Raw genomic sequence first — 24,014 nt, forward strand, 5'->3', positions numbered from 1 at the left:
AATAAATCAATGTATATTTTATTTGTATTTTAATATTAACTAACTAAATATATTTACATATACTATCAAATCATTAATAATTTACGTTTGCATCATAATCTACATACTATTGAACCTTTATGTCTCATTTACGTACTATTTATTTGTTTATTTATATCTCTTTTTTTTTTAAATACGTTGGCAGTGAAGGGAAAAAATAACGTTGAACTGACCCGACATTTCTTGAGCACTCTCCTATCGAATCTTTATACAGTATTACATTAATAATTTACGTACGGTATTGTCGAATTTTTATATCTCATTTACATAAGTCTATCGAATCTTCATACAGTATTGCATTAATAATTTACGTACAGTATTGCCGAATCTTTATATCTCATTTACATACTAATCTTTATACAGTATTGCATTAATAATTTACGTACGGTATTGCCGAATCTTTATATCTCATTTACATACTAATCTTTATACAGTATTGCATTAATAATTTACGTACAGTACCAGACAGAATTATTGCAGATTTTGAACGCATTCAACGCATTGTTAAAGTGTTGACAACGCGTTGAAACTGCGTTGTCCGTTGGCGTTGAAAGTGTTGAGTTCGTTGAACTGTTTATTCAACCAACACAATGTGTTGCGTTGAGTTTGCGTTGAAATAACGAACAATCGGATTCGTATGGTATTTACAGATTGCCAGTGTGTATTAGTACAGTAGTAGTATACAGTATTACAAATATTTAAGAAAACAAACATAATGTGTATTTTTCCGCGGAAACCTAGCTTAATATGTTACACTAGGCTAGGCCTACTACTAACGTGAGGGACGAACTGATCGAAAGGTGAAGAGTTCATTCATTATGAAATAACGCGTAATTAAAAGGGAAAAAATCGTTTAGTTTTATTATTATCCATAAATATATCATTATCATGTATTACGGTATATTATAAATTAATTATTGTGATGCCTAACGTAACCCATGCAGAGAAAAGCGTTAAATATAATAACCAAGAAATAGGAATGACCAATTTGATGACAATAGGCAATGTTAGGCGTTTTCTTTAAAATCAAAACCTGTGCCATACCATATTATTCACGCCAAGGTGTAACCCACAAATATTTGAATAACCAAACAATTCAGAATAAAGAACCACTTTATTCTGATGCAAGACAATATATTATTACAGGCGAGGTTTAGGCGTTTTCTCTTTAACATACTATTGTTTCTTAATATAATTATATTGGCCTCCTCCTGAAACTGTATGAATGGGATGGGAGTTGCGAGAATATGCGAGCGAACAGCCAACATTTTAATCAGTTTACAGTGTGATGCTTTTCAAAACGCGCAACGTTTTCAACGCGTTCAATGCTATGGGATTCAATTGTTTAACGTCGTCAATGAACGGTCAACGGGTTCAACACATTCAACACGCTCTATTGTTAACGTATTCAAAACGCTTGTTCAGGGCTCGCAGAATCCTAAAATATTTGGTTGCCCTTCGGGCAAGTAGGTTTTGGATTTTGGTTGCCCTCATCATTTTTTTACTTGCCCACTATTTTAGCTTAATTTTAACGTTTTATACTGCGACTGCACCGCGAAAAAACGTCGGTGAAAAACGACTATGCTTAATACACTGTGGTGTTTTTTTCGATGGATTTTAAAGTAGTGAAAACAATTTTTCAAATTTTTTCAATTACACAGTGATGTAGGTCGATCTTTTAAGAACATTTTACAGTAATTTATTTTCTCATACGATCCTCCGTACAAGAGTTGCGATTGTTTAATTAACATGGTGTCCTGAAATCCCTTGAAAACGCTATGTTATTTCTGTTGGTTACGCTTCGTTGCACGGCATTGTTTGTCATCGATCGAAGATGTGTTCCGTTTCGTGAATGAATTCATGTGGGTTTACTTTGGGAGCAAAAACGTTTTGCTTCTATTGTGCAATGAAATTCCGAAATCAAACTATTTTGCGATATTTAAAATGTAGTGGCCTAGACGCGATTTTTTTTTTCGTACATAAGTTGGGGACCCCCTCATGAAACGTCACAAAATAAACATGAATAATTCATCAGTTAAATTTTCTTGTTCCGTGTGCACCCAAGCGTATAGCAACAAGAAGTGATTACACAAGTGCGGTACGATTCTAGGCCTATCTCCGCTGTTGAAGAATAGCGGCGTTTTGTGTGGATTGTCGAAATAATCGGCCTTTAGTTTATGGTGTTTTTTAATATAATTTATTACTAAAGAATTACCTGTTAAAATTATAGTTTCTATTGATACTATTAGGCCTAATTATTAGTCTCTAAACCCATGTCTATTCTAGTAGTAGCTGTGTGGATGTGTGTGACGTGTGTGTGTGTGTGTTAGGTATGACCAAAGATAGTTACACTATCTTTGGTATGACACAATCCGAGTAATAAGTCAGCAAAATTAAACAATAAACATTACACAAAAATACATTTTTTTATTCTCGTGGGTCAAATCTTCCCATCTCATGTGTTCATATACGCGCATTTTTAAAGTTCCTTTGAGTACATTGCATATTGTTTGATAATTGATAGCAGAATTTAAAAAATACAGTACACAAATTATACACATTCTTTATTCTTGTGGGTCTAAGCTTTCTTTGGGCTATGTCCAAGAACGCTTGGGTGCACACGGAACAACAACTGCGATACGATTCTTTCTACAATAATAGGACTAGTATAGGATTCTAGGTCAATTCACGTGATTGCCTTCGCGCACTCTTCTTCACACACACGTCCACTATGCAAAATGTGTCGAGGCTAATCGACAGCTAGGCAAAACATTAAACTAAGTAGTAATTGGACATAGCCCAAAGACACAAGTCACACACACCCACACAGCTACTACTAGAATATACAGGGGTTTAGAGACACACAAAACTCCGCTATTCTATTATGAAATCAGCGGAGATAGGCCTAGAATCGTACCGCACTTGTGTAATCACTTCTTGTTGCTATACGCTTGGGTGCACACGGAACAAGAAAATTTAACTGATGAATTATTCATGTTTATTTTGTGACGTTTCACGATGGGGTCCCCAACTTATGTACGAAAAAAAAAATCGCGGCCTAGACATGGCACTAATTATCTTACAATTATTTAATAGATATATCTAAAATATTGCCTATAGAAATGTAGGCCTCCTAGGCCTAAAAAGTTTAAACAAAGTACTTATGAAGGTGATGAGCTTGTAACGCGTTGAAATCATAGAGAAGAAAAAAAAAACAAACATCAACTGACGTCCGTCTACGTGACGTGAAACAATACGCATGCGTATAGCAAAAAACCTCACAGCAGCTGCCGTACGTAGTAGGAGCACATGGGTATGGTGTGTGGAGAGTGCGGGCTTGTGGAAGTTTACTTGTTGTTTCAGTAGAAGCTCGCACAGGTTGGATAAAAACAACCATCTGCTCGCACAAGTTGGTGATTGAAAACAACAGAAGGGAACTGTGCCGAATTGTGGTGAAAACCACGTGCTCCGCCAAGTTGGAGTTTTTGAAAGTTCAACTCTCGGCGATACCCGAAGAAGTGTATTATTTTCAATGTTGATAATAAAAAATATACTGTAACTATTTAAGTATTCAATGTATTTATTAAATAAATTATTAGGCCTATTAAATTTATATTCTGTAATATTTATAAAAAAAATGGTAGGCCTACTTGCCTGTGTTAAAAACATCGGCCGCCGCCTATTTGGCACAGACAATTAAAATTACGTATCTATTATAATTTAATAATATACTGTATTTTCAATACAACTGTACATTTGAACAATAATTACAGTAATTCAGCAAATTATTTATTACACACAAAATACATAACATGAATGTAATTAAACATAGGCCTAATCTACTATCAGGCTGTAGGCCACATAATTAATACTAAGTAGTAGATTCAGATTTTATTACCACCGTAAAATGATGTCGATAATTGAGAAAAACAAAAACATACTAGCCCCTATTTTATTTGGTTTATAGTATAACTAGGGAGTTGTTAATTAGAAACTCCCTGGTATAATAACTTCAAATAAGTTAAAAGCCGAGAGTTCAACGCTTCCTATTTCGCGATCAATGGATGCCGCAAGAGACCGCGTGCTATATGACAGACCTGGAAACTCTATACGCAACGACTTGATACGCCCGACTGCATAGAAACACATGTTTTGGCTCCTGGAGATAACGTTCCATACCACCGAATTCCGATCCATACATTTACTTAACAAACACTACACTGGTCTCGACGTCAAGAGAATTCGTTCGTGCGCGACTATTATTTTCATTGTTACAGTTTTTCACAACCCCTGTAAAACATCGTGGACATTTTCGGTGATTTTAAGAGGTTGCCCGTCGGGACATGACATGTTAAATTTTAGTTGCCCGACGTATTTATTTGGTTGCCGCGGGACGTCGGGCAAGCGATTCTGCGAGCCCTGTTGTTGTACTTAAAAATGTAATGTTGTTCGATTTATAAAGATTTAAATTGGTTCATGGGTGTCGGACACGTCAAATTTTTTAGTTCTTTCAAATTACATTACAACAAACAATGGGACAATTATAAAATAAAAACCAAAATAGAGAAACAATATTTTAACTTTATCTCTTGAATCTCGAACAGCTAAAAAATGTAGGCCTAAATAAAATTAATTACTTCGTCGTCATTAACGATCGTTAAATACGTCATAACACACGTGGTGTTTTTCTTGAGGAAACCAGGGTGGCGGCCTCGTGTGTTGATGTCAGTAATTTCCACGTTGTTTGATTTTACGACGTGAGATCGTGTTTTCCCCCGGAAGGCCTACAGTACAGTGTTAACTGTTAGACTTGGCATCGACCTTATTATTCGATGTTTTCCTTCACTAAACACTGGGAAATATCACTGTGTGTTTTATTTGGTAACTGTCCGTTCAATACTTAAAAATATATCTAAGCTTCATATATATTTTATTTATATTAAAATATCTGGTAGTGACTGCCGATAGGTATTTTGCCTGTTGTTGTTACTGATCGTTCAGGCGTGCAATCGGCCAGTCTAGCGCTGCAGCAGCTAGCGTTTAAATAACTAATTGTTTACTTGACATGCTGATAATGACTTTCGTTGAATAAACAACTAAACGTTGAAAGCCGTTCAACGCAACGCAAACACAACGCAACGACAACGTGTTGAATGCGTTGGGATTTTTGCAATAATTCTGTCCTGTACTGTAAGGTATTGCCGAATATTTATATCTCGTTTACATACTATCGAATCTTTATACAGTATTGCAATAATAATTTACGTACGGTATTGTCGAATCTTTATATCTAATTTACATACTATCAAATCTTCATACAGTATTGCATTAATAATTTACGTACGGTATTGTCGAATCTTTATATCTCATTTACTGTACATACTATCGAATCTTCATACAGTATTGCATTAATAATTTACATACGGTATTGCCGATTCTTTATATCTCATTTACATACTATCGAATCTTTTTACAGTAATGCATTAATAATTTACGTAAGGTATTTCCGAATCTTTATATCTCATTTACATACTATCGAATCTTTATACAGTATTGCATTAATAATTTACGTAACAGTATTGCCGAATACTAACTAACTAAACGGCAACCTGCTTCTGCCTAGTTTTCAAGTCATTTTAGCATGATGTTATACTAAATATGATGAAAAGATTTGTTCATTATGGCGCTTCGATAAAATTTCATTTCTAAACGTTTACGTAATTGGAATAGTATTTATTTATACAGTAGTTATACGCACGATCGCCGTACCCCAAACGCAAGCCCTTCTTTTGGTGTGGTGGCCACATGGACGGTATTCGACTAGTATATTCTCCAGGTGATTATAGCATGGACCTAGCGTACACACTTCTCAGATACATAGATACTAATCGAATACGATTTTCCGTGAAAACGTGCGCCCTCTCGAAATGATCGAGCGAGGCTAGCCCACACACGTGCGTGTTACACACACGGTCATGCACTCGATGTTCCGGCGAAACTCATGAATAACAAGTTAGAAAGAACTTGTTGAGGCTGGGCGCGGCCGAGCCTTGGTAAAAAAAACCTAAATAAAGGATGGCGTTGTAGATATAAAAAAATATATATTATTACAATGATATTGATTACAATTTAAAAAAACATTGTTTTGATGAAATATAATGTGCGTCTTATACATCGACGATATAAAAAATACCGATATTTTACTCTCAGTTAGGGGGTGCGTCTTATACACAGGTGCGACTTATACACCGAAATATACGGTAGATAAAAAACATGCGCGAAGAAAACAATTATGTACGATTAAAAATAGTAGTATTATTTATAAATAATGCTTCCTAGTAATTTACAAATTGGTCCTCCGTCAGTCAAAATTTACTCATTATTAATTTTGCACACCTTGTTACCGCACAAAAAGAAAATCGTAGGGTTGTTGAACTGCTTTTTTTTTCCGACCTCATTATGAAATGCGTGGGCTGGCGGAGTAGTCGCCGACCACCACTCATGACATGCTGGTGAGAACCCTGAGCAGTGTGTGCCTAAACTGTCTGGTAATTCCGATGTGATCTATCTGATTTTGTGTGGTATGGCCTGGTGAGATCCATGTTAGTTTGTGCACCTTTATATGTGGAAATAATGTGCCTCCTATTACAATTTCATTCTCATTACAAAAATTTGTAAAACGTTCTCCATTTTCATTCATGGTTCCGACTGCTTGCTTTCCCATGATTCGTTCAAGGCCTTCATTGTCACACCCAACCTTGGCATTTATGTCACCCATTAACACTGTGATTTCCTTTTGCTTTGTTTTCCTAAAATTGTTCCTTAGTTGATTATAGAATTCTTCTTTCATATCTTCCTCATTGTCATTTGTGTGTGCATAGCACTGAATGACTCGCATCACAATCCGTTTATGACTAGTTTTAAAACTTGCAGTTATTATCCTTGAGCTTATTGGTTTCCAGCTGATGAGCGCGTTCTTTGCTTCCTTAGATAACATAAATGCTACTCCTTCAGTGTGGTAAGCATTCTTGTGTGTATGTTCAGAGAATAAGATCTGTTCGCCTGTCGTTAATGTTGTTTGTCCTGCATCTATCCATCTTGTTTCACTTAATCCTAACATTAAGATATTGTAGTTTCTCATTTCTTTTGCAATAGTTGCTGCTTTACTAGGTTCGTACATAGTACGTACATTCCACGTTCCTACCCATCGTGGTTTATTTTCGGAGTTTTTCTTCCCTTGTTAGCCAGAGAAGTGCTCTCTGTTGCCCAGGGTGTACCGTCGGGGAGGTGAGGTTGACTTGATGGTCATGATGTAATACCATCCTTACACACCAATCAAATAGCCAAAATCTAAAATCATTCAACCGTGAGCACTGCCGATCGCGGGGAAAGCTCAGATTTGATTGGCTTACGATGACATCATCACAAAATGGTGGTTTTGTAGTTGAGCCTCACGTAATTTTCACAATTTTGTTTCAAAAATGAAATAAATGGACATTCTTTATGGTATGTGTGATTTTTCTCTTAAAGATTTGAATAATAAAGGCACTTATAACTAATATTTCTAGGAGAAAAAAAGCACATGGCATGTAGAACTATATTATCTTGGCGTAGGAAGACAAACAAATCCCAGGTCATGAGAGGCTCAACTACAAAAACAAGGTTGAATAATAATAAGGTTCACTAGACCGTTCGAGGGTTTTTGAGTAAACAATATAGCGCGTATGGTCGTACGCGCTAGATGATACGATATTTTTCACATGTTTGATTGGATGTAATGGAAATAAAAAATAGTTGATCTGATGGAATGATATATAAATAAACAAACAATCAAAAGAATTATGTTTACAGTTCAATTATTTTCAGAAAAATAATACATAAAAATGTGTTTACCAATGGACAAATAATCACGTCAATTACACAACACGCATGGTAACGTACGCGGAGTTGAATCGTGGCAATAACAATGGAGTCAACTCTCGGTAACCCTAATTATACTGTACACATAACATGCAATCGTATACAAGTTGATTTAATTGTTGACAGCAGCCGCCGCGCGGAGATGTGATAAACAGAACTGTTCGGGAAGTCGAAGTTGCAGCGCTACAAACAATATTCACTCAACTTGTCTGCATTTAATTTAGGAGAGAATATCTCAACTGTTATAGGATAATTTGACCCCAACGAACAACATGGAATGTGTGCCAAATTCGCTATCCGGGTCGAACGTGCCCAAAATCAGGTTTTTATATCTCGACAACCACTTGTCGTACAGATTTGCTTTTGGTGTCAAATTGTTCAGAATATACATATTTATGTTTGGTCTAACACAACTTTTAGTAGGTATCCCAATGAAAAAATTCAGATTAATTTTTTTACATTTTCTTTCAGTTAACCATAAAGAACTTAATGTAATTAGCATTTTGCAATTTAAATGATTGAAATCCGATTACCCGTTCTAAAGTTATGGTTATTTAAAGTGGTAAAAAAATATACGATTTTTTGCCTAAAAATGGTGTTTTTTGCAGTTGAAATTGGAAGCATTTTTAAAAGGTTATAACTTTTACAATAATTAGTTAAAAGTTTTGAATTTTGTTAAACCTATAGATATCACAGAGTTGTACAACTCTATTTTTTTTGGAGCCTCAACGAAACCTATTTTTTAAATTATTGGTCCGCAAAGTGGTAGGAAAGCATTTAACGCCCATTTTTGCTGGAATTCCCTAAAAAATAAAAAAACTGCAATTTTTCAATGATCTGTAACTTTTGAACTACTGTACTAATTCATTTAATTTTTTTTGTACTTGTTAGAATGTAGTGTATATTTCATTAATAAATATATTTTAGATGTGTATATGAAAAAAAAAAATTTTTTTAATGGTGAAATTTAAAATTATAAAAAAAAAAAATTAAAAAGTATGTTAAAAACGGTGTATACTGTTTCCTTTCTTTTACACTAATTTTCGGTAAGTATAATTATTAGAATATTTTAATATACTTTATATTTATAATTTCAATCAAAAATACTATTATATATAACTTTTGAATACGTAAAACAAGATTTTAGGCCCATATGATTATGACACCAAATCTAAGCCGGGCTGCTAAGTAAGATATGCTCTTTTAAGGCAAACGCACAATATGGGTCAAAATAAACTCATTTAAAATAATCAATGTTAATTAAAACAATTAATTGTTTACCTGAATAGTATATATAACATTATAAAAATTGTTTTCTTTTCGTATTATTACGTTATTAAATTGAAATACGGAGCTAAAGTTTAGGCCAAGTCACGGCTTACTCGCGATCAGTAGTCGCTCCCGTTAAAGTATTTCGGTCGCAGTTAATGACTTTCGGCCGCCGTATACAGAGTCAAATGTAACGTTGGTAAATTAGCTTAATAAATTTCCTCGGTACATTTTAACCTAACGCATTTGCATTGTATACTTGCATAATAAATCTTCCGCACATTACATCAATTTTAAGTTGTTAAATTAATGTGTAAAACCAGATATTCTACGACGGAAAAGGACATGTCAATCTCCGACATCGCTGCTGTCACACATCTCGCGTCGAGCCGGTCGAACTCGAGCGAGGAAAACTAAACAACGTGTTCAAAATATGGAACGTACCATTCGCTGATAGGGTGCATTAATGTATTTAACGGAAAACGCCACAACAAACACGCGCGTATTTTAGAGTACAATATTTTACTCACTACAATATTCACCGGATTATAATGGTTGGATCTTTAAAATTTTGAACGGGATTTACGCCTCATGCACCATTTTAAAATGTAGTTCGCACAATTACCATGCACAATACGTTTGTAAACTATGTTTTATCGATTTCAATGTAGATTTAGCTATAATTTAATACCAAAATCCATAATATTTTTCCATAAACGGTGAATCAAAATTGGATTTTTGTCACAAAAATTGACTTTTCGTTACGAAAAACCTATTTATAGAAGACGATTTTCGTATCAAATTAAAGCTTATTTAAAGCCTGATAACATACAACAAAAATTAATCCGCTAGCTCCAATGGTAATCGAGCGATCGTGTTTTGAAAACTGATGGGGATTTTCCGATGAGGTTTTCAACGCGCGGAAATCGGCTCGACGGGATTTTAGAACCGTTTTAAAATCGCATTTTCTCGGCAACTAATTCATTAATTTTAATTATAAACACACTTATACATAGATTAAAACAAGTACTTTCAAACAATATAAATTTTGTAAGTATTAATTAAGATTGAATACGATTTATTTAACATCAAAGTCATACTACTTTTTCGAATTTCGTCAATATTTCAAAAGTGATACCCCTCTGTGCGCTTTCATTGGGATACCTACTTTTAGTGAATAAATGACCGGAAATGCTTTTACTGACATTTGACCCAAAAATGACCAAAAAACACATTTTCGGGTTAAATTATTCTTTAAAATGCCAATGGACAAACTGTATGGTATCAATTGAAAGCATACACAATATGCTACTTATTGCTACACAACTTGTATTGAAAATTTTTAATTAAGAAGCTAATTGTATGGAAAATGTGCATATTTTAATTATTTTTATACAAAAAAATTAATATTTGGTAGCGTAATTGTTATGTTTATTTATATAATAATATTAAATAATTTTAAGTGTTTGGAAAAAATATTACTGGATCTCTTTTGTACAGTATAAAAAGTGCTATTTTATTTTAATTTTATAGAAGAACCAATTAAGAAAGAAAAACATCAAACAAGCAAGAAAGCGAAGCAGCAAGGAAAATGGCAGAAAAAACAACAACATTCATTTAGTCACCCTTATTTAGCAGCTACACTGAAGAACCACTCGGATAATGTACTAGATTTAGACTTCAGCATTAATGGAAAATATCTGGCATCCTGTGCTGAAGGTAAAATCACTTGATTCAATTCTTTATAATACTGACTACTTATTTAAAGATATTCTCCTCTCACTCATAATAAATTACAGGGATGTAGCCAAATTATTTTAGTGCAGACGTAAAATTAAGCCGCTCTTGTACTGTAGCCTATTTAAACATAGTGAGCATAGGAGTTTTTTTTTTTTTTTAGACTTCATATAGATATAATACAGTATTGAATATTTTATATTTTAGCTTAAATACAGTAATTTGATCGATGGCAATTACAATGCGAGGTATATACTATCTTGTTTTTTCAGACCGCACAATACGTATTTGGAGTGTAAAAGAATTTAAAGAAAAAGAACATAGGTAAGTAGTAAACAGAAAACGCAATGAAGTGAATTGCAAATAAACATCAAACAATCACATTAATTTTACAGTAATATTATGCCAACCAAAAAATATTTAAAACTAAAAAGGTACTCCTAGGGTGCATAACTCCGCCTGCTGTAAAATTCTCCTACATAAAATGTATACGGAAAATATATTTTTTTAAACTATGCAGAGGACCGTACCACTTATGAGTTGTAAGTTTTACAGAATGAAATAAACAATGACACATATGCTGGTACTTAAAAAAACAATGCTGCAATAGTAACATATGAACAGTACAAGGCGATGACAATGTTGTTCACTAACAATACAAACCACCCTACGATCGACGCATTGATAATTATAATAACAATACATCGTATCGTATTAGTAAGTAGGCTACGATCTACATGCGTAAATATAGGAGTGGTCGCCATCATGAAAATGGTGGTTGGAAATTTCGAGTGGTGATGACATCCCTGAGCCTAGAAACAACATCCCTTTCTTATCAAACATAATACTTTTTGACGCCATAGGCTATTATATGAAAATACTAATGCTAAAACAATTTTCCAGCCTTTCCTAGTCATTTTTAAAATTTCAAATTAAAATGACGTCATACGAACACGTTGATTTAGATCATTTGCGTGCGTTTTAGTTGCAAAAGTTACAGAATATTATCAAAATTATGCCTATTTTGAATATACTGTATTATAGCTCCTCAGGATCAACGGTGACCCCCAATTGTTTAACTCAATATGTAAGCAGATATGTTTTAGATATGAATTCATGGAGAATCTTTACCTCTCGGAAGTTGTGAAGTCATCGTATGGCCACACGAATGTAAAATATAGGATTTTTTACTCTTTCATTATTGCTCATCACATTCAATAGAGCGCATCTCGCTTATTCGTCTTCCATTTCCCCCGAGATTTTAATATTGTCTAGGTCAACTATCGCATGAGTTAAAAATATTTTCATTTTTGTGATAATGTCTAAAAATTTAAATAACGTGGGTCACTTATTTCCATCTTTACAGTAAATTTCAATCGGTTATACAGTAGTTCGTCAGAATAAAAAGTTATAATAATTATTAAAATGTTTTCTGGAATCTATTCAATTGTAGATACGAATTTATGCAAACATTTTGCCAATCAGATGTTGTGATGTCATCATATGTTCAGTTGAATAAACATAGTTGTATTTTCATCTTTTGCGCCATAGTTCATCACATTAGGTATCCCAATGAAAAATTCAGATTAATTTTTTTACTTTTTCTTTCAGTTAACCATAAAGGACTTAATGTAAATTTAGCATAGGCCCCGTTTCTGCTGCCAAAAATATACCGTATATATACGGTATATTTTATATACGGTATATTTTTTGGCAGCAGAAATGGGTCTCATAAAAAATATACCGTATATATTTGCGGTATATATACTGCATAAATATCCCCATCGTTTGTGGATATTATACGGTATATTCCAAAATATACCGTATATTTCGTTCCCCGTTTCTGCTGCACTCAAAATATACCGTAAATGTGACCCGACTCATGACACGAGGTCAAAAACTAACAGAGCGCGACGCGTTTGTTTTGGTTTTTCTGCTGCATTGAAAGTTGAAAAACACGTGTAAAAGCAAGCAACAGATCAAAATGTCACTGTGGACCGAACAAATCACTATTTTTGCAATTCAATTGTGGGGGGAAGCGAAAGTTGGTGGGAGACTGTATGGCAACAGAAGAGATACCGAGATTTTAATTACAATAAATCGAATGTTCTTACACGACAACAACGTGATGTAAAATCATGGTAAAATACTGTATAATAGAAAATTAAAACGGCAATATAGGATAATATAGCATAATATAAACTCAATTTGAATAACAGAGTTTATTTATAGTGACATTTCTAGATTGTGCTTGTATGTGCGGTGTAAATTCGTTGCCACTTCTGCTCATTAGATTTAAAATAGAAAGCAATGCTACGACGTTTTGAGAAACCATCATTGTTTTGTTTTTGTCAGCATATACCGGTAGGTAAAAACCTCACTACACGAGGTCAATCCATACTTCCGTCTCACGAAATGCATTTTGGGTAATGAAAGCCAACTTTTTTACAACCCACCCACGAAGTATGTGCAGCGGAAACGGTGCACGAATTTCATATACGGTATATATACGGTATATTTATACGGTATATTTTGGGTTGGCAGCAGAAACGGGCCCATATACAGCGTTTGTTTAATGCTTTTGTCGCTCCTCGGCTTCGTGTCTTCATATATATATATATATATTTCTATGTTTTGTAATTATTATTTCATGTCTATTGCCGATATGAATAAAATAAAAATATTCTACCCAGGCCAAGTACTCTCGGAACGCGCGGGTGTATATTCTAGCAGCTTGCAGCATCACACATTTATGGAAGAGTCCATTAATTATGATGGTGTCACATTTTAATTACACAATAACTGTTTTCCTTGATCACGGTGGTTTATTTTATTACATCTTTATGTCAAAAGTCACATAATTTTATAATCATCTAGGCAATAGTTCATATGTCAAGCGATATCTAAAAGCTCTCCTTTATACTGTACACACTACCTCTCTGTAATGCATGCATAGGAAAGATTTTCATATACCCTACATGATATTCCTGCTTCATTTTCAGCCCAAAAAGCTGAACATAGTTTAGATTGATTTTATGTATGGTCATACACAATAAGAAGGTATATATATTAAAATAATATGAAATTAAAGTTACTTAAATAGACATATAAACCCTACCCACACAGTGCATCATAACTGAAAAAATATGGGAATTTCCCTTTTCATTGAACGTTCAGTTGAAGTAGAGACTGATTACGATAATAAAGGAAATCAAACAAAATTATATCATTTGATTCTAATAAATGTCTCAAATGTCTCAAAAAATAGCTATCAAGCTCAAACTTAGAATTCCAACTTATTTCTGGCCAATATACTGTAGAAATATGTTTTGAGATTAACTCTTATCACTTCCCTTTTAAAGTTATCTGCACTCAAACTAGCCATTTCGTTTAACAACGCAGATTTTTTTAAATTTTCGGGGTCACCCTGTGTCCATACGAATGGGTAGATACATTTCATATTGCAAATATATTATCTATGGATAGTTGTCTATAGCCACAAAGAAGCACAGGCTGATTAAATGAACAGAAATGGAATAATATTTATTTGGAGTTGTTGAATTGTACTGTAGATATGAATAGGAATTGAATCAATTATCTAAAAAGAAAAATAATCAATAAAATTTAATTTAATTAAGAAATACACAAGAATAAACATAAATGTACGGTATACAGTATATTATTATATTATTGTTTTCTAGGAGGCGCCTGAGTCCGGGATGACCGAGACGCAACTGGTGCTAGCCAGGACTTAAATTAGAACTATAAAAATAACCCTGGCTAGCGACGAGGGCATATCCCCATACTTCGGTTTGGGTTTAGCTTTGCAATATTTATTAGTTTGTTATGTTATCATATAATTCAAGTAAATAATGAAAGCAATATTATGTTCAAAATGTAAAACTATACAATTTTATCAAAGTATTCAAACAAAACACAATCTTATAATGCAATACCATTTTATCATTTATTATATCGAATCTCAATTTTTAATACTGAATATCAATCTTTATATCGTTTTAGCTCTGTACTATAAATTTTCTCTGTATACATATTTGTTTTATTTAGATTTCAACACAATATCAAAATATTTTTTTATATCCTTTTAATCTCAGTCTGTGTAATATCACTTAAATATTCATTGATAAATAGATTGATAGACATACAGTATATACTGTAACCTTTACCATATTGTTTATTATTGCTATAAAGTGGGTTGCCCTCACAAAAGAGAGAAAAGATATGAATTCATGTAAACTTTTAGCCAATCAGACGTTATTGTTGTTTGACGTTCATCGTGGAGGTGAAATGCATTCGCCAATTTGCTTCAACACATTACGACTCAAATCACGAAAATAAAAGGTCGCAAAATAGTTGAAAATGTAAAATATCATATTTCAAAAATATATTGTTACGGACGGGACATTTTTGTTACGGACGGGACATATCATTTAAGAGCCATTGTCTGTAAAAATCAAAGATTTGGTGGCAGATGTAAAAAAAATGGATTTCTCTCAAATTTTTACCATGAATAGAAATTTCAATAAAAAGCATATCTACAGCATTCATTTTAATTTTTAGCCTCCGTTGCCATGACAACGGTCAATTATCCAAATTTTGATGTTTTTGCCATTTTTCACAGATTTTCAATAGTGAAAAAGTACAAACTTGTATACTTATTTTAACCAAAAATACTTACAGTATACAGTTTTTGTTTATAGCAGTGTAAACAACATTTATTGAGATCCATTTAATGTAGAAAAAAAAAAATTACAAAATGGAGTTTGGTTGATACCATTATTTTAAAAAGGGGTGTTTTTAAAAAATATTTTTTTTATAAAAGTATACCTCATAAACGTACCTATAACTTCCAAAGTGGTGTTTTTAAATCAATGAGGTTTTTTAATTTGATAGTCAATAGGTTTGTCAACAATAATCACGAAAAAAACACTAGGGTAAATTTGTATTTGCATTTGTAATTTTTCTCAATTTTACTTCTACTGCATTCTATTAACCCATTGACCCCCAAGTTTATTTTGCTCCCCTGGGACCCAAAAAGCATATGTCACATAATTAACCCTAAATTTTTTTCTAAACACACATTAAAAAAATTAAAAAAGAAAAATAATGCAAGGACATTTTATTTTCAAATATGTTATCAAATTTGTGTTACAACTTATTTTGGCGGAGTATGGATTATGCAAATTTTAGAAATATTTTATGAAAATTATTAAAAATTTGTAATTTATCTTTTTTGACTACCAAATGCACAAAAATTAATAAATATTTCATAATAAAACTCATCTCTTCATCAGAACCTATTTCTTCTCTTCAAAATAAGACCAAACTTGACCATTATGAATGACCGGTTTCGAAATTATGAAGAAATTAGTAGACTGACTCATCTGACGATGACCATATGGGGCCTAGGCCTATCGGGAGCCGCCCCGAGAGCGTCGTCGCCGCTGTTTGTTCACCGGGAATGTTAAAAAAAAACATCTTGAAAGCGACTTGGAATTCGCGATTCTCGCGCGCACCGTCATCCCTCTGGAGCTTAGTCTATGGGCGGCCATTAGGGCCAAAATAGAAAAACTTTGCCGTACGAACAATTCCGCTCCTGTAAGGCAAACTAATGACGTTAAAGACATAATTCCTCTAGTGACAAACAAATATTGCCGTACGGACACACAAACACATTGCCTTATGAACAAATTGCCGTATGGTTAAATTGGCGTAAGGACAAACATTGGCGTAAAGGACAAAAATTGGCGTAAGGACAAAAATTGCCGAAAGGACAAAAATTGGCGTACAGTCTAACTAAATATAAACGTTGAGGGCTGCATAGTAATTTAAAACCACGTGACTGAAACCACTCTGTGTGTCCAGTCCTGATGGGGAATAAAAACATAATCATGGAAGGCTTGTGAGCTAGCCAACAATATAGATCAGCCGACAATAAGCCAGCCTACTTTTATTTTTTCCAGCCAACAATAACTATGAAACACCGTTTGTGTATTTTTTACATTTTCAGTGTTACTTATGGTTTTTATGGTATCTCCGTAAGTACTGGTCGTAGACACTTGAATTAGGTCCAAAAATGTTCGCAATATACATTTATTTATTTGTTGCACATTTTGAAAAATGTTACAAAAGGTCAAAGGGTCAGGGTCAAAGGTTATATGAACAAACACAAATAGGTACTTGTATCTTGGCAACCACTGGTCGCAGCAAGTCAATTTTAGTCTCAAAATGTTGAGAAGGCATGTATTCATATTCAGTCTAATGAGACATTTTAGTGAAAAATGATCAGAAATGCCATTTCTGACCTTTGACCCACATACCAGGGCATCTTAATATCTCTGTAAGTACTGGTCGTAGAAACTTAAATTTGGTATCAAATTGTTGGAAATATACATATTTACATTCATTCTAACAGAAAATTTGGTGAAAAGATGATCAGAAATACTATTAATTACTAATGTTTCAAACAAAAAACATACCTCTACACAACTTATTCTTAAATAAATGGTATGCAATAACTGATGCTTTAAATGGTTTCATTATAGGAATTACAACAAATCCTTTACTGTTTGTAATTGTACTTTTGCTTATAATAATGCTAGAAAATATTGTTGACCCCCCTTGACCCTGACTCTTTGACCTTTTGTAACATTTTTCAAAATGTGTAACAAATAACAAAATCTATATTTCGAACAGTTTAAGACCAAATTCAAGTGTCTACGACCAGTAGTTACGGAGATACATACATGCCCTGGGTTGTGGGTCAAAGGTCAGAAATGGCATTTCCGGTCATTTTTTACTAAAATGTCCCATTAGACTGAATATAAATGTATACCTTCTGATCAATTTGAGACGAAAATTACCTTGCTGTGACCAGTGGTTGTCGAGATTTAAGGATGTGTTTGGTGTTATAACCTTTCACCCTGACCTTTTGACCTTTCGCCACATTTTCAAAATGTGTAACCAAGCCAAAATTGATTGTTTGACCACCCTAAACCAATTTCTAAAGTCAAATTCTCTGGACCTCAAAGTGCATACGAAAGTTGATCTAGCTACTAGAGTATTGGTTTATAATTCGAGTTGTTTATAGATAAATCGTATATCATAAAAAATATCTAATTTTTACATGTTTAAAAGAATTTTCGTGAAATTCTGAGAGGCTCGACCACAGAAAATTAATATCAGTACATCATATGATGTCATTTTAAGCGAATCGCGTTGGTGTATTCGCCGTTGACGGGTAGGTCGTCACGGTTAAAGGATTCTAACAATGCCTCGCGGAAACGCATGCTACACACATCCACACAGTGCGAAAAGTTTCAAATGAAAATTCCATAGATAGGTCAGGGAGTTTTAGGTCCCTTTCGTGTACAGATTACATGGTAAAATAATAGATTAAATATTTAATTACAATCCTATTTTAATCCATCATCATCGTGTCGTCGCGAGAACGTAATAAATACAACAAACACGTACGTATTGTTCTTGATTAATAAAAGTACTCGCGCCGGGAGCTAGCCTAGGCTAGGCCGTGTAGGCCTAGGTAGACAGAAAGTAGCCGGCGAAAATGTCAAAGTAGACGGTCGAATGCGCCGGTTGCCGGCTACTAACGAAACCCCTGAATACATTATAAACAAATATTTTTGGTGAAAATATCATATTCAAAAATATATTGACATTTTTCGTAGGAACGGGACAGACATTTTTGTTAAGTTCAAGTTCAAGTTCAAGTTCAAATTTATTGTCAAATACACAGTAAATGAAATTTGCCTTCCAAGGTTCAAATTACAATAAAAATAACAACAGTTAAAAACATACAATACTATTACTATACAATGGATAAGATAATATATAAGAAAATATGCTATGAATGAAACATTATGAACAGTATAAATATTAAAATACTATATAAAGAATAAAATATAAAACGTCTCAAGTTATCTTTTAAATTGCTTGTTGTATTGCCTGATTGCACACGGAAGAAATGATTTATTATGACGCTTAGTCTTCTTAATTGAAGGAATCATCCTTCCGGATCTACTGAAATTTATAAAGTTAAAAAGAGGATGAGACTGGTCGTTAATTATACATTTTAGTTTTTTCTCCATAACCTTATCGCATATATCATGGATAGATGGGACGTTTGCACCTATTACCTTCTTAGCCATTTTGATTATTCTCTGTAATTTATTTGAGTTATACTTAGATAAACTATTTAGCCATACAATACAGCAAAATGTTAATATGGACTGTATCATAGCCTGATGGAATAGAGACAGCGCATCTCTGCCAATCTTAAAGTTTCTTAATTTCCTTAAGAAGTACAATCTTTGGTTTGCCTTCGCATAGACTTTGGCAGTGTTGGCGTTCCATGACAGTTTTTCATCTATCCATACTCCTAAATATTTATGTTCACTAGTTGTGCGGACATCATTATCTTTGATATTTAAAGGTATAAGTTGCCTCTTAATTTTACGAAAGTCAAACACAATTTCCTTTGTTTTATTTACATTAATACTTAGACAGTTCATATCACACCAGTTAATTATATTATTAACTTCAGTTCTATACGTGCTCTCATCATTGTTTACAATTAAGCCTGTGATACAGGTGTCATCAGCAAATTTAACTATTTGACATGATTCACTTCTAAGGTCGCTTGTATATAATGTGAACAACAATGGAGATAACACGCATCCCTGTGGGGCACCGGTGTTTGAAACAATGATATCAGACAAAACATTATCAATTCTAACACGCTGGGTTCTGTTTTTCAAGAAATCTCTGATCCATAGACAAACAAAAGGATTAACATTCATACTAACTAATTTATCAAGAAGTATGTTTGGTTTCATTGAATTGAAAGCCGAAGAAAAATCTAAAAATAACGTCCTTACATATTGCCTAGGTTTATCCAAAGTTTCATAGATTGGATGCAAGAGGGTAGTTATTGCATCGTCGACACCTCTATTACTACAGTATGCAAACTGATTATTATCAACAAAAGGCAACGTTTCTTTAATCAATACATCTTTAAATAGCCTCTCAAAGCACTTTGTAATAATTTGGGTTAGAGCAACAGGACGATAATCATTTAATATTTTCGGCTTAGGTACTTTATTTATTGGGGCTATTATTGAATACTTCCACATGCATGGGACACAAGAAGAGCTTAACGACCAGTTAAATAATCTACAAAAGATAGGCGCAAGTTGTTTATAGCATGACTTTAAAATATTGCCAGTTAGTTTATCTGACCCAGCTGCTTTATTTGGCTTAACACCCTTAAATACTTTCTCAACTGAAAGCAGATCAAATTCAGGTACATCAGATTTGGTTGTATTTAACTCTAGGTTCAGTTTAACATCATTATCATTAGTATTATTAATTTGGTCATCATTATCAAATCTGTTAAAAAATATATTCAGTTTATTTGCAAAGTCCAATGGGCGGGATCCGGATGGAACTATTGTTGTGTTCTGCCTTTCCGCGTTTCCAATAACTTTCTTTAATCCATTCCATGCTTGCTTGGGGTTACCGCTATCAAAATCATTCTTTATTTTCTCTCCAAATTTGCGTTTGGCATGATTAATTCGCTTTTTCATTAACTTCTGAATACGCTTCTTTTCCATAACATCATTATTGCGGACAGCTTGTTGTTTTTGCTGTAAAAGTTCTCGGATATCCTTAGTGACCCATGGTTTACTATTTGGATAAATTTTTATTTCCTTCTTTTTAATGATGCTAGACTCACAAAAATTAATATATTCAACAATTGTTTCCATAGTGGCGTCAATAGAATCTGTATTCATAAACACATCCCAATTCGTAGCTTCAAGACATCCTTTAAATTCCTCCATACTATCATTTGTCCACACTTTGATTTCCTTGACCATTGGTTTACTTTGTTTTAACTTTTGTTTATAAGCTGGTATTAAATGAATCATCTTGTGATCTGATTTACCAAGACCTGCCTTAGGCGACGACTTGTACGCGTTCTTTATGTTGCCGTAACAACAATCAAGTATTTTGTCACCGCGTGTGGGAAAGTCTACGTACTGATAGTAATTCGAAACCTTCTTGAGGTCGCACGAGTTAAAGTCACCAGTGACTAACTTAACAGCATCAGGGGATTCTGTGTCCAGCTCACTTAATATGGTTTGAATGTCAGATGCAGCTACTTTCATATCAGCTCTCGGGTGGATGTAGACTACTGTGACAAAAATGTTATTGAACTCGCGAGGAAGATAAAATGGACGAAGCGAAACAGTAATGAGTTCATAGTTAGTAGTACACCGCCGATATTTCACCGTAACATTGTTGCACCATAGACTGTTGACAAAAACGCAAACACCGCCTCCAATGGATTTTCCAGAGTCTAGTGTTCGGTCAGACCTTTCACATGAGAATCCATCGATGTTTGTATCAAACTCAGAATCAGTATCTGTAAACCATGTCTCAGACATACATATCAAATTTGCATCACGATAATCCTTGAGATAAAGGGTGCATGCTTTCAACTCATCCAGTTTATTGCGGAGTGACTGAGCATTCCCTGTTAGTATAGAGGGTAGCGGAGCAGAAAACTTACGGCGTTTAAGTCTAGCTTTAAGACCACCTCTTCTCCCTCGTTTCCTATTTTTGATCTGCGCTCCTAACGTGTCAGTGTCAGTGGCACTAGGCCTAGATCTACGTTGCACGCCGGGTAACGCAGGTCGGAGTTGAATGAGCTCCTCGCGGCTATACGTCATGTAGCGGGGTGGGTAACTCGGCCTAGGTGGTACCGTCGACAAACAACTACCAATTCCATCGAAAACCAACAGAAACCAGAGCTCGAAACACGATATAACTATACTTAGATACATAATGAAAGTAAAAATAAGGACGGGACATATCATTTAAATCTGTTTTATTTCATAAACCATGCATCTTTATTTTGCCCATAAATATACTGCAGTTACTTTTCTTTTCAAAGTAAGCCTCAATTATTCATAATAAAGTATTTTATTAATTTCATACTTGCATTTCAAAATTCATAATTGTTACTTCTGAGACATTTCGATTGTGTTTTTTCCCTCACTTGTGTTTATTGAAGTAATGGCTTTAAAACCATGTAGTATCCAGTCATTACAAGGTACACAGTAATAAAGAACACTTAAACCAGCTTGATGTGTAACCATCTTTATTCACTCACTCACTATTGTATCTAACTATCGTATCTCACTATTGTATCTAACTCCACAACACTCCCGTGCTGTTCCCTTTATGCACCACTGCAGCTGTACCCAAAATATTCACACATTCACATCATCATAGAGGCCGTTACAGAGGGCGTTATACCCTAATACAACAAAATTGTTATTTAATTCTTAATTTTAAATCTTAATTTTCAACTCCTAAGGATATTAAATTGGAATAGATTTAAACAAGTTTGTTAAAACTTGTATTTATTAATTAAAAAAAACATTACTATCAAAATTTATTGAATGTTACGGATGGGACATTTTTTTTTATGGATGTGATGACAATATTGTAAGAACTAAAAAGTGTTTTTGTACTGTACAAAGGTGTTAACTGTTGTTTATTAATCACAAAACATTGTGGTCTGTATTTAAAATAACAATCCACAAAAAAGAGCAATACCTAAATCCAAAACAACATGACCAGTATGAATGGTAGTATTGGGTGTGGTCATCGCTTTGTAGATTTCCTTCCTTTTATAAATCAGATATTAAATAATTAAGATTGAATTTTAATAGAAGTAGGCCTACAGTTATTAAATCCAAGCAAGGATAGAAGACAATTTCAGATGCAACTTGGATCCACTAAAACAAATTCAGACGTCAAACGCCAACGCCAATTTTTAAAGATTCACCTTAAAGCTCATGTACAGGCATGAATTTTAAATATAAAATCTGGTTAATTGTACATAAATAAAATATTTGTAACAGAAATCAAGATGAAAAAACATGAATTTTCCTTAATATGGTTAAATACAAAATTTGGCAAAATTCTGCCATAAAAACCAGGAAGACTTTTTTTCAGTAGTTAGGTAATTTAACCTAATGTAATAACATGTCTGGTGACTTCCTAGAGGGTGAAAAAAGATAGTGGATATGCGGTGGATAATTTTTGCTATAGCATGAAAATAAAAATCTGAAGTTTAAAGATGTATTGTCCCCCTGAAAAAAAATTTTTTTTCAATATTTTTGTTGAATAGGCCATTTTAATTGCACAAAAGTTATTCACTTTGACCTCAATTTGGATTTAAAAACAATTTTTACACGGGAAAATCGCAATTTAAAGCAAAAATTAACCAACCGGAAGCTATTTGTCTGGAAGACAAATGTGTTCCGGTTTAATTTAACCCTTGACCTGAGTTAGCTCATAAATATTCATATTGTATGGATACATCGTGTGGATGATCGATGATGCTTTCCAAATCAACAGCGAGAGAGTCGAGTAGTGATGCGAGACGAATCTTGAAGAAAACACGAAAACTATAGCTTGCAGAATGCTAAGTTAGAATTACAGTTGGTAACTTTTATTCATTTAGGTGAGTTTATGTTTCGCTAACAGGAGAGGCCTAGCTAGGCCTAGGCCCGAATTTGCTGCTACTGTACTAGTACTAGCACTGACAGTCTCGAGAGACGTAGCCTTACTGCTGCCTACTTCTGTTTCTAGAAGTAGAGTGTAGTAGGCCTAGGCAGTACACTGCTAGCTAGGTAGGGCTACAGTAGACCACCACCAGCAGAAGGGATGTATTTTTGTTTTATTAGGTGATCATTTAGAATAAAATGATCACCTATTGTTATTGTATCAAATCTTTGTTATTGGTTATCCGCAACGAAGTTGCAGGATAACCTCTTGTGATCGTACGAAATCATCATCATCAACATCATCTTTTTATTGGTTATCCGCAACGAAGTTGCAGGATAACCTCTTGTGATTGTACGAAATCATCATCATCATCATCAACTTTTTATTCTTCTTCTTTCTTTCTGTATGATTTTTGTGTAACGCTTTTC

At 33.8% G+C, this 24,014-nt stretch overlaps 1 protein-coding gene across 1 annotated transcript in view; it reads left to right on the forward strand.

Annotated features, from left to right (window-relative positions):
* The window catches only part of LOC140044090 (transducin beta-like protein 2), a 47,116-nt gene that overhangs the window by 446 nt on the left and 22,656 nt on the right, over positions 1–24,014 (forward strand). The window contains exons 2-3 of the mRNA XM_072088570.1: positions 10,762–10,947; positions 11,238–11,289. Coding sequence (XP_071944671.1) covers positions 10,762–10,947; positions 11,238–11,289 — 238 coding nt within the window. The remainder of the gene's footprint in view (positions 1–10,761; positions 10,948–11,237; positions 11,290–24,014) is intronic.

This window comes from Antedon mediterranea, chromosome 3, assembly GCF_964355755.1.
Source record: "Antedon mediterranea chromosome 3, ecAntMedi1.1, whole genome shotgun sequence".
NCBI classification, from domain to species: Eukaryota; Metazoa; Echinodermata; class Crinoidea; order Comatulida; family Antedonidae; genus Antedon; species Antedon mediterranea.